A 17,009-nucleotide genomic window follows, 5' to 3' on the forward strand; every position below is an offset into this window, starting at 1 on the left:
ATTTAATAATACTCTCTGTGGGGCAGCTGGGTGGTTCAGTGGATGGAGAGCCAGGCCTAGAGACAGGAGGTCCTGGGTTCAAATATGGCCTCAGATACCTCCCAGCTGTGTGACCCTGGGCAAGTCACTTAACCCCCATTGCCTAGCCTTACTGCTCTTCTGCCTTAGAACCAATACACAGTTTTGATTCTAAGACGAGAAGGTAAGGGTTTTAGAAAAATGTGATAATACTGAATCTGGACTGCAGAAATTGCATGTGCTCAGGACTTCATATTTCAAATAAAAACCAGGAAAAATGTTTGTTTTCTGTTGGAAGGTTGAGCTGCAAAGGCCGTGGCGACCTGGTGCGTGAGGAATGCTTCAGAGTTCTTCGTACTTATCTGAAAGCTTCCTTTGCATGTCACGTGCCACGCTGCTGGCTCGAGGATTCTATTAAAGTCTGCTCGAAGCAGAACGTTGCCCACTGTAACAGCGATACTGCACGACGAGCCAAGGAAGGGGTTAGTTACCAGCCGAGCATGATGAAGGGTGCAACCCACCACCTCCCCAGGCAGACCCGAGCCTCTCATTACCCACTTGATTGTCTTCAGGGTTTTTAAAAATTTTTCTTCTTCTACAATAGGATGAATATGGAAATATATTTTATATGACAGCGCAGGTATAACATACTATATCAAACTGCTTACCAGCTCATGGAAGGGGTAGAGAAGGGAGGAAGCGAGAGGATGGGAAACTCAGAATGTTAGAAAACAAATGCTAAAAATTGTTTTTACATGTAATTGGGGAGGCGGGGAAAGCATAAATGCTTCAGTGGATTGAGAGCCAAGCCTAGAGACTGCCCTCAAACACTTCCCAGCTGTGTGATCCTGGGCAAGTCACTTAACCCTATTGCTTAGCCTTCACCACTTTTCTGCCTTGGAACCAGATACACAGTATCAGTTCCAAGGCAAAAGGTATGGGTTTGAAAAAAAATTTTTTTAAACATTATTGAAAAAATATATATAATGTACTAGATTTTTCAGTCTCAGCAGGAAAAAATGCTTAAAAGTGTATTAGAGGCAGTAGTCAATTTAGACATGAATGAATTAAAAAGGAAATTGGGTTCAGATCACACTTACAACCTGGGTGATATCTAACCAGTCATCCCATCTCTCTGAGGCTACGTATTTTCCTATAAAATGAAGAATTAGAAAAGATGATCTCCAAGGTCCCTTCCAGCTCTAAGGCTATGAGCTAATGATCCTAAATGTCTCATGAAAATATTTTATCTTCAAGGATCTTAGTAAACTCAACAAAAATATACTTTCCTACCAACATAACAATGCCATCCATCAAAAGGGCTAAGATTTTTTTTTTTTTAGTATCAAAGGATTTTGCTCTTTTCTATCCTCACATTATCTCCTCATAATCAAAAATAGGTATGAGCAAAACAGTGGGCTAGGAGTAAGAACATTTTCTTCATCATGAAAGAAAGCAAAATTCATGGGTCTTTCAAATGATTAAAGTGAAGCTTTGGCCTCATTTCATGAAGTGTGGACAGGTAATGGAATATTCTTCCCCGTAAAAGCCAAGTCCTTGGGTCTCATATTCCCACCATCAAACAGTATTGACCCCAAATTATAGGGCAAGTGCTTGCTAAATGAAAATTAAAATATTCCTTTACTTTTTTATTTCTTGGAGCAGGCATTAGAAAATTTAATTCAGTAAATAAGATGAAGACTTCATATATTTCACCAAACATATGGAATCCTAAGAAAAGTATATGTTCCTGTTCTGTTCAGCACTTTTATACTTGATTCAATGCACTAAAAATGCCCAAACTTAAAAGCAATTCTAATTCAAGGCAAAAGGCAAATATCACAGTCTGCAAAGATTTTAAATAAAACTAATATTCTTTACATTTAAAATATTTATAATGAGCCTTGAAAATTATGCTTGAATTTTGTTACTAATAGCCCAATCCCAGTGAAAATAAGAGTACAAAGGACTTTTGTATGGCTCTCGAAATAAGTAATCATCTGCCCTTCAAGGAAACTTTGGGTTCCACACTGATTAGCACTGGCATTAACAACATTAAGCTCTCTCTAGCCCACTACTACCACATTCTATTAATTGATTTAATCAGTTCAATGCATAGAGCTGGAAGTTCCTTGGATCAGGAATATGTGGATAGAAAAGGAGCTGAGAAATGGTTAGATTTATCAGTTTTCAACTATGTAAGGAAAATGCAAGAGGGAAAATGAAAAAAGCAAGGATAAAGAGTTAATTAGGATGGATCTTTAGGATCAGAAGACATAGAAAAGTCAGTGAAAGATGAAAAAGCAAGTTCCATATCTTTGACTCAAATATAATTCCACTGGGCATATACTCCAAGTTGTGAAAGACAGAAAATTCCCAAATACACTCAAGTATCATAGCAGAATTTTTTGTTGCAGCAAAATACTAGAAACATCTAAATGCCCACTAATTGGCTAAACAAACTGTGGCAGATGAATATTATGGAATATTACTATATATTGATAGGCAATGAATATGAAGAATTCAAAGAACTATGAAAAGACTTACATGAACTGATTCAGAAGTAAACAGAATCAGTAAAACATTGCACATGACAACAAACATAGAACACCAACTACAAAAACTATACAGTCATAATGACCAAGGTAGGCCCAGCTTCACCTCTTTCCCCCTCTTTCTAGGGGTGAGGAATGATGGGTATGTGACATTTTTTATACTATCAGCTACAGCTGATGTTTTGATTAGTTTTATAGAATTACTTCCCACCTCACTACTCCCATCACCATCCCCCAATTTATTTTTAAATTGCTGGGTAAAGGAAAGAGCAGAGGTGTATTTAGAAACTAAAGTGACATACTAATAACAGCTAGCATTTATATAGCACTTTAGCATTTTACATATATTTGTGTATATATATGTAGATTTAGATATAGATATAGATATGTATAGTATCTAATTTGATTCTCACAATAAGCCTAAAGACTATTTCCCCATTTTTCAGATGAAGAAACTAAGACCTAGAAAATTTAAATAATTTATCCAGAATCAACAGCTAGTTGAGTGTCTGAAGCAAAATTCTAATTCAGGTCTTCCTAATTTCCCATTCTGCCACATAGTGACCTCAATGTAAAAATAAAAAAATTCAAAGAAAAAAGTTTTTTTTTAAAAAGTGAAAAAGCAAAGTAAAATAAGGAGTAAACAACCCTAAGTAGAAAATTAAAATACTGTCAATTTTGAAGCTGCTAAATATACTTTAAATGTCAGATACAGTTTTAATAATTAATTCTCTGGGGATAGTTCCATTGTACTAAATATGTCCAAGAAAGAAAACAAGAAGTGACTTTCTTGAACAGAGATACCTCCTGCCTGCCCTGCCCTTCCCTGGAAAATCTGGATTTCTGGAGAATTCATTTCAAGATATATTTAAGCCTTGTTTCTAGTATCCTTTTGCTTCTCTTTTCCTTTATTCTTTATCCTCCATCCTATCTTTTAGAGGTTAATAAGAGCATCATTCTTATATAATACTCACAGCCCTAAGTCAATAAAATTACTTCAATACTGAATCTAAGTCCAGAAAATCATGTCTTAATAAAAAAAAAAGTATAAGACTTAGCATCTCCAGAATCTATCCTTCTGACAGTCTAAAAAATATCATGTAGAAAACATACTTGCTAAAAGTCACTTTACATAATAAATTCTGAACCATCTGCTACTTGCTTCATCCTATTTTGTGGCTGTCACTGTGCCCAAGAATAAAGTGTAATATAAACACACTTCTATTCAACCACCGTATTTCAAATTTCAGATTGAAAAAATTAAGGTGTATGCCCAGTTTTCATATTGCTACTAAAACACCAAGTTGGAATAGATCTCTATCTTAATTTTCTATTAACCTTGGGCACTGCCATTTCTCTTTCCTATTTACTCATCTTCTTACCCAATATTTCAAAAATTTAAAAATCAGAACAGGTATCATACTATTAGAAAGAATAAGGATAAGAGCCCCTCTTCCTCAGCCAACTCCCTACTTGCACCAAAGCTCTCATCACTCCAGCTGTGAAACAGAACTTAAAATAGACCAGGATAAAGATGCCTGGGCTGCTTAAGGGGGAAAAACTAGAAAACAAAACAGGAAAAGGCTATGTGTTAAAATAATTTATTTCCCCCCTGTACATTTCTGACCCACATGAGTCAGAAAGAAATCAAGACAAGCTTTAGAGTATTTCACTCATTTGAGAATTTCTGCTCAATTGAGACAGCAAAAGTGTAAATCAGTCACTAGTGAAATGTTTAAAAAAAATATATTAAACAAAAAATGTTTATACAAGATAAAAATACTTGTCCATGCTGCAAGAAACTGCAGCTTCCATAGATATGTTACATTTTAATAATTTCTTAGATCATTTTCAGTCCAGGTTTTGGTTTTGAATTCTAGAGACAATCAAAGAATAAAACTGTCTGCGGGAGGCCTATCGATTTTTACGTTTTTCTTTCTTGCTTCGGCCACTGGCTGCACTGCTCAGAGAGGATGTGGATGGGGCTCTCGCATGGCCTGTGGCCTTCAGATGTTCAAATAGTTTATTCCGAGATGAAAATTCACCATGGCAAGTTGTACAGCGTATGGGAACGTCACTCTAAAAAGGGGGAAAGAAAGGGAAATAAAAATAAATATTACCTCCCAATGACACTTTATGTATTTTATGTTAAGACTACTTCACCAAAGCAGATTGGCTTCTAACACACTTCATCTCTCTATACTAAGATGATATTCCTGGAGGATGGAGGTTGCCACCACATTTCCAAGTTCCTCAGACATTTAAAGCTTACGCCCATATAAGAAAGAAGAACAGAGCCCCAAGAAAATTGAAAATACTGTTATTTGGATGATTTGTTTTAATCAACATCTTTGAGTTTTTAAAGTGATTTAAAACCACAAGCCATGAAGTACAATCCAACTTCCATAATTACACACATGCCACAAGTGCTTCATATCCATCTTGGTAAAGAGAAGTATACCTGGAGCAGCTAGCTAGGTGGCTCAGTGAATAGAAAATCTGCCACTTTCTAGCTGTGTGCCTAGCCTTTACTGCTTTTCTGCCTTGGAACCGATACTCAGTATTGAGTCTATTGAGTCTATGACAAAAGATGGATGTGTGGGAGGAGAGAGGAGAAGGAGAGACAAACAGACAGACAAGAGACAGACAGAGACAGAGACAGAGAATGAATATCTTTGGCATATGTTTAAATGCTGGGCCCCAGAGCACCAAGATTATCTTTACACTTAGCTAGCATTTACAAAGTACCTACAGTGATAATGAGATTAAATCTACCTTGCCCATTTTTAGATCTAATGACCCAAAATGTAAATACCCCACTTAATTCTCAAGTGGGGAAGTCTGTGACCCACATGTGCAAGAGTGGGTGATGAATCAGAATTAACTAACTGCCCCCAAGGCAGTCCTAAGCAAAGTATTTGTAGTGACTGGGACATGTAAACTAGAAGGAAGGCACAGGAAGTGATGCAAAAGAAGCCTCTAAAAGGGAGTGACAACTTCCTGTGAGGTCTTCTTGTTAGTTTCTGGAGCTAGAGCTTAGTTGGAGACACTGCTTGCTGGACCTGAAACCTGAGACCTTGGTGAGACTGTTCTTAAATCTCTCCCTTAGAACTACACATGGTGAGTGTAAAGACTGACTCTTCCTAGATTTCTCTGAAGGAACTCTCCTTTCAAGAGAGGCTTCATGACTGAAGCTTTTGCTTCACTCAGCCCTTGGCCCTCAGCTCAAGGCTGAGCCTTCCCTGGCTGAGGTCTAATTAGCCCTGCCTGGGTTGAGCTAGGGGCCAGAACAAATTACTTAGTGTGTTAAGCTAGACCTCTTACTTTACCTTCTTCTTCTTCTCATCCTTCTACTTCCACTCTCTCTTATATTTTATAAATAAATTAATAAAATCATTTTAGAATTTATATTTATTCAATTCTTGGCAACCACCCCTTTAAATATTCAGTCCAACCAAAAGCATAATTTTCCCCCTTTTACCCTAATGTACCAGGCAAGACAAAACACTTAGGGAAGAGGCATCTTTTCTTTCTTCTACAACTTCTGGGCTACTCAGATAAGATGTATACCCACTGGGAAAACTCTTCAAATAAACACTGCCAATGCCTCAATCACTGCACTAAGAATGTTTACAAATGGTTTCTACCTACCACTACTTGTTGTTCATCAGACGTTTTGACAGATTTTTTCAAATCCTTGGCTTTCTTTCCTTTGGGTTTTGGAATACTGAAAAGAAAATTAAAATATTTAGCGTATTTGAATCAAACTGGGTACATTTTTATTCCTATCTTATAATCATCAAGGAATGAAAAAAGGCTTTTAAAGAATTTGTTTAAACTTTTCATCAATCACAAATGTCAATAGATAGTATATATAATGTCATTTTAACATGAAATTAAGCTTTTTAGAGATTTACTCCAAACTACATTAAACAAATAGAGAAAAAGCTAAAATTATTTAGAAAGAAAATCCCCACTATTTTCTAGCACTTATTTTTACTCCTGCTTGTCTTTGAAACTCTCACCCCTCAAAAAGCCACTCCCCACTCTTTTTGTTTGTTTCATCTACATTTAACTCTTGAACCAAAAATTACCTGCCAATTCTCTCTGGGCCCCTTCTATTCTATTTCAAACTCATGAACACACTTCTAGTTTAATTATGCATTCCCTTTTCTTGAGTCGTTTCCTATCACCCAGTAGAACGTAAGCTTCTTGTGGGCAGATTTATTTTCTTTGTACCTAGCCAAGAGTTCAGAACAAAAAAGACGCTTAATAAATACTTATTGAATTAACTGAATTGACTCACTTATCCAAGAAAATAGTCACAAAAATTTGAGCAGACTTTGATTTATGGAAATAACTAAATACATTTTAGAGACTTCTGAGGGGAGGATGTCAGAGGCTAAAATTTTGGCATTAAGAGAACAGCATCAGCTCTTTTATCATCATAGATAGTGAATGCAGTGAAGGAAATGTTGAAAGGGACTGATTCAGAGTAACTTGGGAAGACTTGTATGAACTAATACAGAGCGAAATACAGAGCAGAACTAGAACAATTTATAAAATGACATTATAAACAACTTTAAAGAATTAAAAAACTCTGATCAATGCACTGATCAGTCAAGATTCCACAGCAGTAGTATCAAACTCAAATAGAAAAGGGGGCCACTAAAGTGCACCTAAAGATCCCAAAGGGTATAACCCCTTAGTTCCAGAAATACAACTAATGGCCTTATACTGTAAGGACATCAATGACAAAAGGAAACTTCCCATATACCCAAAAATATTTGTAGTAGCACTTTTTGTAATAGTCTATCAGTAAAAAATTTTTTCCTCTATGCCAGGCCAAAAAGGACTATAAATGGGTGTCTACTGATAGGGAGATGATTGCACAAATTGTAGTATGTAAATATAATAGAATATTATTGTATAGAAGAAATGAATGAAGACTTCCTGAAAATTTAGGAAGACTAGTATGAACTGATGCAAAGAAAGGAGAAAAATTTACATAATGGTCACAATACTATAAATCTTAAGTCCACAAATAAATTTCAGGAGATCCATGAATTTGGATAAGAAAAACATCATATCTTTATTTTCATTTTAACCTCTAATAAAATTTAGCATTTCCTTCAATTATCTGAAAGCATTCTGAGAAAAGATCCATAGGTATCACCAAACTGCCAGAGGAGGTTCACTACCCATAAAAGGTAAGAACCCCTGCCATAAAAGAAGACAAATTTAACAGATTTCAGAAATCTGATAGAGGCAGTGATAAACCAAAAGGGATGAAGCATGCCTCCCAGTTCTCAGCAGAGTTGACAGGGCAGAAGCTCATAACACACTTGTGAGAAGGGGCAAGGAATCACTGAGAAGTGAGTGATATCAAAAAAAGAGAGAAAGAAAAAAAGAAAAAATTTAAAAGAAAAGAAATAAAGTAGAGAAGGGATATACAACTAGAACAAAAGAGAAGCTAATCATATAGCTAGTAAAGGTAACTGCTGGTATCCACATGATATAAAGGACAAAAAGAAGGCCCCCAGAGCAGCAAGCTGACCTCCTGTGGGTCATTTGCAGGAAGACATGGGCAGGAGTTACAGAGGATGGGCAGGCAGGCCTAGGTTTCCATCTACATCTTTGGAGGGAGTACCCATATCACTAAAATTACAGATCTTCTAGTTTAAGTATGTTGTAGTCTCTGTTCAACAAGCCCTCTCACACTTCCCTCCAGCAACCCTTTCTTCCATTCTGTTCTTTTCTTAACCCCCCCACTTCCCCTACTCACATTGCTGATCTAGATCTCAAAGCTTCAGGCTAGAAGCTTTCCTAGGTAGTGTCTCCCTGCCTAGGCCTCATAGGTGGGAAACCAATCAGATCCACCTAACTAGGACCTCACCCCTCTGACACTTAAAACACTCCAACTGCCCTCATCCTAAGTTGCCTAGGCTTCCTTAAAGCATTACGTGAAGACAAGACTAACTCTCCTTTGTCTACCTTTTGATTAAATCAACATGAGCTTGAACTAGGTGGAAGAGCTGCCAACCACTTAGTGAACCATTGTGAAGTCCAACTCAGTCAAGTCAGAAAGGAGGAATTAGCAACCTTCCCTCTCATTTCTAAAACTAAGGTGATGTTGAAAAGAGACAGAATAAGCCACATGTTGGAACCAGGGAATCTAGGTTCTAAAAATTCCAGTTATACAATTATGTAGTCACATGACCTGAATAAGCACTTAATGTCTCAAAAACAACCTGGACAAGGGGATAAAAGATTTAGAGCTGGAAGGACTCTCTGAGGTCACCTCGGAGCTAAAAGCCTGGAGAGTTCTGACAATATAGGATGTGCATGCACCAAATCCCTGCTACCTTTCATTTACCCCAGACACTTCTTTTCATTTTTCCCCCCTTTTTTCCTAATCCACAGCCTCCTTCCTTTCAGAAAATTAGGAATCTTTTCTGATTCAAACTCCACACCACTAGTGGCCCATGGTGCCTATACTCACTTTGGACTGTACACAAGACAGCATGAGGTCTTAGAGAAAGTCAGTCTAGAAGCCAGGAAAACCTACATTCAGATTCCATATCTGACACATACTGGAGTGTGCCCCCAGAAAAACTCTAGCCTTGCAGTACCCTAGACAGCTTTCTAAACCTGCAAGTTTCTTTGTCTTTTATTAATATTTTATTTTTTCCCCCTATAACTTGTAAAGACAATTTTTTAATATTCATTTCTTTAAAAGTTTTGAGTTCCAAATTCTCTCCCTTCTTCTGACCATCCCTCTCTCATTCCCTCTTTGCCCTCCCTCATCCCTGAGACAATAAACAATCTGATATATATTTTACATGTGTAACCATATAAAATATTTTTCCACATTAGTTGTTTTATGAAAGATATTTAAAATTTTTTAAAAAGGAAGAAAATGAAATATACTATATTTAAATCTGCATTCAGATGCTGTCAGTTTTTTCTCAAAGGGCAGATTGCATTTTTCCTCACAAGTCTCTAGGATTCTCTTGGATCACTGACTGCTGAAAATAACACATTCACAAATGTTCATCAAGGAATATTGCTGTCACTGTGTTCAATGTTCATCTGGTTCTTCTCCTTTCACTTTGCATCAGTTTCTAAGTCTTTCCAGATTTTTCTGAAATCATCCTGCTTGTCATTTCTTATAGCACAATAGTTTTCCATAACTATCATATAACACAACTTGTTCAACCATTCCCCAAATAATGGACAATTTCCAATTCTTTGCTACCACAAAAAGAGCTGCAATAAATAATTTTGTACAAGTAGATCCTTTTTTGACCTCTTCCTAAGCCTGCAAGTTCCACAGAAAATGTTGACATGCATTGATGGAAGGAGTTTGCTCACCTGGAAATTCCATATACTAAAGAAAATACAGATCAATTTCCTATCTCTTATAGCTTTGATTATACATAATATTAATGTATTTGTTCAACATGAATTCTATTGTAAATGTGTCCACCGAGATCATCAAACTGAGAAGACTTGCATTTTGTTTTCGAAACTATACCTGTCCAATTCAATTTGTAGAATGTCTAGCAACCTATTCCCATATGCCCACAATGGAGGAAGGTGCTTAATAAAGGCTTCTTGGTTTAAATACAAAATAAGTGATCAGATATCATTCTCTAAAAATTAAGAAAAAGTTAGGACAACTATCATCCTCATGGGATAGTAAATCTAAGTTAAGAACAAAACTTTTGAGAGACCTATGACTTTATAGATGCAAAAACAAGACATTCAAAACCAATCCTGATATAGGCTTATTGGTTCAAACATTTATTAAGTATTTGCCACATAGATAGCACAGTTGGGTGGCAGTAGTCTTCACTGATAACTAAGGAAGAGGGTATGACAACATCAGACTATCGTTACCAAACTGTAGGCTTAGTAAGAACACGGCACCAATAAAAAAAAAATGTCACTGAAATACCTGAGTTACTACTGTCAGTGTGGGGAACAGAGACGGCATTTGAACCTGTATATTTTTCTGCTGCATTTCCTATTGGTCCCATCTTCTACCTGTGCAAACGTCTCTGCCTATCAAGGCTCTTGAGATGTTAAGAAAGTCATTCTTATTTCATGGTGAAAAAGGATCTCAAACATTTGAGGAAGAACAGAACAACTAACAAATTTAAGAAAAATGCAAAAACCTTACTTTTTTTCTGCCTTTTTGGGATCTTCAGGCTGTTCATAAGCCTCTGAAGCAACAACCTTTTCTTGAGAAATGTCTTCCAATCCTTTGGTGTTGTTCTCACCAATAATGGCAGCTTCTTTTGGTTCAACAATCACTTCATCTACAGTCTCATCTTTACTGAAGTCATCATTATACATCTATGATAAAGAATGAACATTTTAATGGAATTAGGATAATGTAAAGATCTCAACTACATAATGACAACTTTCTAGCTGTACTTAAAACCCTCTTCATTCAGGACTGTTGGTTTTGGCTTTTCCCTGGGCTTTTTACCTAATATCTTTAGCCAGATGCTAGTTTAAAATGAGATTAATAGATATTAAAAAATAACCAGTGAAAAAGATATTTTGGAGAGAGGTAGTCAATTGACTTGGGCATTTTATTTTGGTAATAAGTACTTATGAGTGTTCATCACTGAGAATCTTGGTTTGCTGTATAGGACTATTGAGACAAGTACAAATAAGTTCCTTTCCATTCCATTCTGTGTTCAAATTGGATATCATATAACTTATCAACAAAATAACAAGAAAAATGGTGCTGTATAATACATAGCAACAACACTATGGTATATAATATGTAGTGACACCATTCTTTTACTATTATCATTATGCATCCCCTATAACGCTCTAATTTAAATGCTTTAAAATTTCCAAAAAGAGAGGCAGCATGAAGCAGTGAATAGAAAGCTGGCATTAGAAGTCCTGAGTTCAAGTGGTGCCTCTGATTCATATAGGCTGTGTGACTCCCTGGGAAAATCATGTGACTCTTCATTGCCCCAGGCAGCACTCTTAAGATTCTAAATTGCCAAGAAAGTATGGATCTGCATTGGTAGATGGTGTCCCCTACATTAATAAAATCACAGATTTGTTCCACAAAAAATGTTGGCCATAAAAGCAACTTCTTACATATTACCTAATTCAATTTCTAAAAAAAATTCAGCAAGAGAAAAGAATATGACAATTTGTCAGAAGGCCTGCAAGAAAAGAGACTCACTAATGCACTACTGATGGAACTCTGAATTGGTTCAGACATTCTGGAAAGCAATTTGGAACTGTGCCCAAAAAGTCACTAAACTGCTCACCAATACCCACCAATACCATTAGCAGGTCTATAACACCAAGGAGAACAAAGAGAGAAGAAAGGAACTCAATGTACAAAAATGTTCATAGCAACTCCTTTTGATAAAACAAAGACCTGAAAACTAAAAGAGGTACCCAGTTGGGAATCATTGGTCAATTAATCAATCAATTGGGAAATTAATTATGATACATGAATGTAAGGAATACTGTTGTCCTATAAGAAGTGACAAAAGATTTTCAGAGAAATCTGTGGCTTCTATGAACTAATACAGAGTGAAGAAAGTAAAACTCACAGAATAATTTATTCAATAATACTGTAAAGAAAAGAACTTTGAAACACTTAGGAATTCTGATCAATGCAGTGATTAATATTGATTCCAGAAGACAATAAGGAAACATGTTACCCATTTCTTCAAAGAGATGATGGATTCATGGTGTAGAATGCTACATACATTTTTGGGCATGGCCAATGTGGGAATTTGTCTTGTTTGACCATGCATATTCATTACAGAGTTTTAGATTTTTTCCTTCTTTAATGGTGAAGAAAAGGCAAGCTATAGGTATAGAAACTTATGGCTTCATGTACAGTTTTGGTTTTCTGTTCTACTTCATATAGGGAAATGCTCATTTTTATTGGTGCTTAAGTTCAGAATTTTTTTTTAAATAAATGACCTTATAAGGTAGGTAGGACAACTACTACTACCCCAGTTTCAGGTAAGGAAACAAACTCAGTGAAATTAAATACACTAAGCCATGGAGGTAATTTTATCTATTACCAAACAAGAATACAGAACTTTCTAGGTAGCTTTGTAGTTGTAGTTTAATTGTTTCAGTGTGTCTGACTCTTCACAACCCTTTTGGGGGGTTTCTTGGCAAAAATACTAGAGTGGTTTGCCATTCATTTGCCAGGTCATTTTACGGATGAAGAAATAGAGATAAACAGGGTTAAATAACTTGTCCTGGCTCAAATTGCTAGTAAGTGGCTAAGATAAAATTTGAACCCAGGTCTTCTTGATTCTAGGCTCTGTGCTCTATCTACTGCAACACCTAGCTTACCCATGGTGACTCTACTATTAAAGAAAATCATTTCAACTGAAAACTCTTATTTTTCCTGGAAAACAAATAAAAGTGACTAAAGAAAACAACTAACGGTCTCTTAAATGAATAAGCTAAACCCAAGATTCTTACACTAAAAAGTTAGCACAAACTAAATTCTTCTGAAAATATTCTCTTTCCTTTTAGGTAGGACTTATTCAGTGGTATAAATTAAAATCCATTGTTTTCAGGAATATATTGAATCTTTTCAGCACCATTATTAAAAGAGATACAAGTATCAATTCATCCTATTCTTCTAGGCTCAAAGGCATCCACCTAACCACTCCACCCAAGAATCAAGCAGGCTAATTATGTCAAAAAATAATATAAATCAGTAGCAAAAATCAAAGGATAAAATCTAAGAGGATCCTATTTATAAATAGTACCTTAATAGGATCTCATGGTTCTTTTTTATTCTAAACTTAATAAATATCAAATAAAACAAGCATTTTCATATACGCTGAAGAACAGGAGACAATTATATCCAAAATAGCAATTCTCAATTTCATAGAGATTGCCTTCCTTTTAAAGTATTTAATAAATTCAAGTAACTTTCAAAGCCATTCTACTTGTCTGTAATTCCTTCTGGCCTCCCTTCTGTTCTCATTTTTTTAACCATATCCTTATCCCTACCACTACCCTAGCCCCCACTATTTCCCACCTCCCACTTAGCCAAATGAAAAGGAAAGAAAAATCTTTATAACCAGTATGCACAGTTAAGTTAATGCAAAACAAAATCACATGTTTGTCATAATAACGGTTCATAATGTTAGTCAGTTATGGGGTAGCATGGTTTATCATTAGTTCTCTGAATCCACGAATAGATCATTATATTGCTCAAAGTTCTTAAGGATTTCAAAGTTGTTTTTCTTTACATTGTTGTGGTTCTTGTAAAAACTGTTCTGATTCATTCACCTCATTTTTTATCCTATTCTACAAGGCTTCCTAGGTTTCCCTGAAACTGTCCCTTTCATCATTCCTTACAACACAATAATATTCCAAGATATTTGTATACCCTAATTTGTTCAACCATTCTCCAACTGATTGGAACCTGCTTTGTTTCCAGTTCTTTATAACTACAAAGAAAAAAAGGCTGCTGTGAATATTTCTGTGCATATGGGAGCTTTTCCTCTTTCTTGGTTTCTCTGGGGTAAAAGACTAGAGGTGGTACTGCTGGGTCACAGAATACACAGTTTAATGACTGGGGGCACAGTTCCAAACTGTTTTCCAGAATGTCTGGGCCAATTCATGGCACCATCAACAGTATGTTAATGTGCCTCTTTCCTCCAGCATCTGTCATTGTCCCTTCTTGTCTTCTTTGTCAATATAATGCAGGTGTGAGGCAGAACTTCAGAGTTAATTATTAGTGATTTAGAACATTTTTTTCCAAATGGTTGTTGATAGCTTGGATTTCTTCTTTTTATTCATATCCTTTGACCATTTATCAATTGGAGTATGGCTTTTGTTCTTATAAATTTGAATTGGCTCCTTATCTATAGTAAGAATGAAACTTTTTAAAAAATTGTTTTGCCAGTCAACTATTTCCTTTTTAATTTTAACCACATTGACTTTATTAGCAATTTTTTTTTAATTTTGTCTTCAAAATTGTTTATTTTATCTTCTATGATCCTCCATATTACTTGTCTGGTCAAAAAGTTCTTCCTTACCCTTCAATCAAAAAGATAAGGTCTTCTTTGCACCTCTAATCTGTTTATTATGTGACCTTTTATATCTAAGCCATATATCAATTTAGAGCTAAAACAAATCTTAAACTGACCAGAATTTCTCAGACGACGGATCACCATAAGCTTCTAATCAAATGCTTACTTTATGAATCTTTCCAGGTAATATGCAACATAAAATTAGATATAAAAAAAGATCTGCTTATGAGACAATGCAAGAAATGTATTTTAAACACACATGTTCATACATGCAGGAGGAAGGAACTCTTCAGAATTTGAAAAGTCAATAATACCTGTGAGCCCTTTGAGACTCATTTTGTCATTAATGAAAGTCCAGGATGGAAGGGTTTTTTTTAATCTCTTCAAAATTTATATGTTATTTTGTATCAACCAAACATCCTAAGGCTTGGCTCTAATGATACTTAATGTTTAAAGTTATTGAGACTTCTCTTTCAACATACCGGCACAGATTTCTGTTTCTTTTTCTTCTGCTTTTTGGAAAGTCTAAAAAGTAAACAAAAATCATGTTAAATGATTAATAATATAAAGATTTAATTATCCTAAGCTAAAAGAAACTATTTGTACCCTAGAAGCAAAATGTCTTAATATTATTTGACTTTAATAGTATAAATTTTTGCCTTAAAAAACAGATAGGAATTTAAAATACTTAGTGATTCAAATTAAAGTGCCAGTCTCCAAACGGAGTACAATTAACTAAGCATCAACAATTCTGGTATTTCTTTAGTCATAGTAATAGTATACTATACTTTTTAAAAATGTCATTCAAAAAGAAAAAAATGTAATTCAAGTAGAAATCTGCATTCATTTGGAAGATATATATCCTTTCTTCATATGAGAGAAAAGGAAAATAATTCTCTAAATTTAATCATAAAATGACAACTTTGAAATAAACTAATAAGAAAAGTAACAATTATCCCAAAATATTAACAACATTAACAGCAATTTTGTTATACTTAAAAGTACTTTTGCTTTGGTGTATCTTCTGTTTCTTCCTCTACATTAGCATCCACCCCATTTTCATTAGCCTGATGTACTGAAAAACCTTCCTCCTCCTCTTCCAACTGTTGTTTTAACAAGGCAACCATCTCCCGATGCTTCTTTGATTTTTCATGGTTCTTCATGCTGAAAAAGTACCAAGATGGTATTTTTAATTACAGTGTAATTTGTGAAGTGTGATTACTATTACTAGCAAGGTGTTCTTATACATAATGAATGCTATAGAATTCTTTTAAAGAGGGAATGAAAATATTAGAAAGAGAAATAAAGCCCCAAGTTAGGATTGCTCTAGGGATCCAGCCATTTCTTAATTTCTCCAACCTCATCATACACTTCCTTTTCTTGCTGTTTTCTTTTTAGTTCTCTGCCCTGTTGTACATTTTATTTAATATTACAATGTCATCACTGCTCTGTTCTTCCTCTAATTCCATTAGCAAACATTTATTGAAAGCCTACTCTGTGAAAACACAACTCTATATCAGGGAATATATAACAGATACAAGAGGAATCTGCTGTCAAGGAGATAACAGTCTTAAGAGGTCAAGTAAAAAGCCCCTTGAAATAATTAGAGACAGATAAAGAAGAGACTGGGCAAATATTGAGTGGCACTAATAGCCAATATGGTGGTAACTCAACATCTTAACTTCCTCTCAGAAATCTTCCTTCAATTCCTCAGGTTCCTTCCCTCCTCTCCACCCCACTCCCTGTCTTCTCCTGAGGTTCATCCTTATGACCTAAAGGGAAGCATGAGAGAGTTGCTAACTATGGCCTTGGGGCTTCTGGGTTTTAATATATATATGTATGTATGTATGTATGTATTCCAGAGGATCTTCAAGTAAAAGAAGTCATTTCAAAAAACTAACTGGGCAAGAGACATGAATAGGCAATTTTCAGATAAAGAAATCAAAACTATCAATAAGCACGAGAAAGCGTTCTAAATCTCTAATAATTAGAGAAATGCAAATCAAAACAACTCTGAGGTATCACCTCACACCTAGCAGATTAGCTAAAATGAAAGAAGGGGAGAGTAATGAATGCTGGAGGATATGGCAAAACTTTATGTATTGGTGGTGGAGTTGTGAACTGATCCAACCATTCTGGCTGGCAATTTGGAACTATGCTCAAAGGGCTATAAAAGAATGCCTGCCCTTTGATCCAGCCATACTATTGTTGGGTTTGTACCCCAAAGAGATCATAGATAAACAGCCCTGTATGAAAATATTTATAGCCGCGCTTTTTGTGGTGGCAAAAAACTGGAAAATGAGGGTATGTCCTTCAATTGGGGAATGGCTGAACAAATTGTGGTATAGCTGGTGATGGAATACTATTGTGCTAAAAG

General features: G+C 35.5%; 1 protein-coding gene across 2 annotated transcripts in view; it reads right to left on the minus strand.

Annotated features, from left to right (window-relative positions):
* Positions 1 to 4,158: 4,158 nt before the first annotated feature.
* Positions 4,159 to 17,009, minus strand: part of DNAJC21 (DnaJ heat shock protein family (Hsp40) member C21) — a 30,352-nt gene continuing 17,501 nt past the window's right edge. The window contains exons 8-12 of one of the 2 annotated variants that reach the window (XM_044657783.1): positions 15,638 to 15,796; positions 15,115 to 15,157; positions 10,759 to 10,934; positions 6,228 to 6,300; positions 4,159 to 4,652 (exon numbers count right to left, since the gene is read on the minus strand). In XM_044657783.1, coding sequence (XP_044513718.1) covers positions 4,488 to 4,652; positions 6,228 to 6,300; positions 10,759 to 10,934; positions 15,115 to 15,157; positions 15,638 to 15,796 — 616 coding nt within the window. In that variant the 3' untranslated portion in view covers positions 4,159 to 4,487. Of the gene's footprint in view, positions 4,653 to 6,224; positions 6,301 to 10,758; positions 10,935 to 15,114; positions 15,158 to 15,637; positions 15,797 to 17,009 lie in introns of both variants that reach the window. The other variant, XM_044657782.1, reaches the window with a different exon arrangement.

This window comes from Gracilinanus agilis, chromosome 1, assembly GCF_016433145.1.
Source record: "Gracilinanus agilis isolate LMUSP501 chromosome 1, AgileGrace, whole genome shotgun sequence".
NCBI classification, from domain to species: Eukaryota; Metazoa; Chordata; class Mammalia; order Didelphimorphia; family Didelphidae; genus Gracilinanus; species Gracilinanus agilis.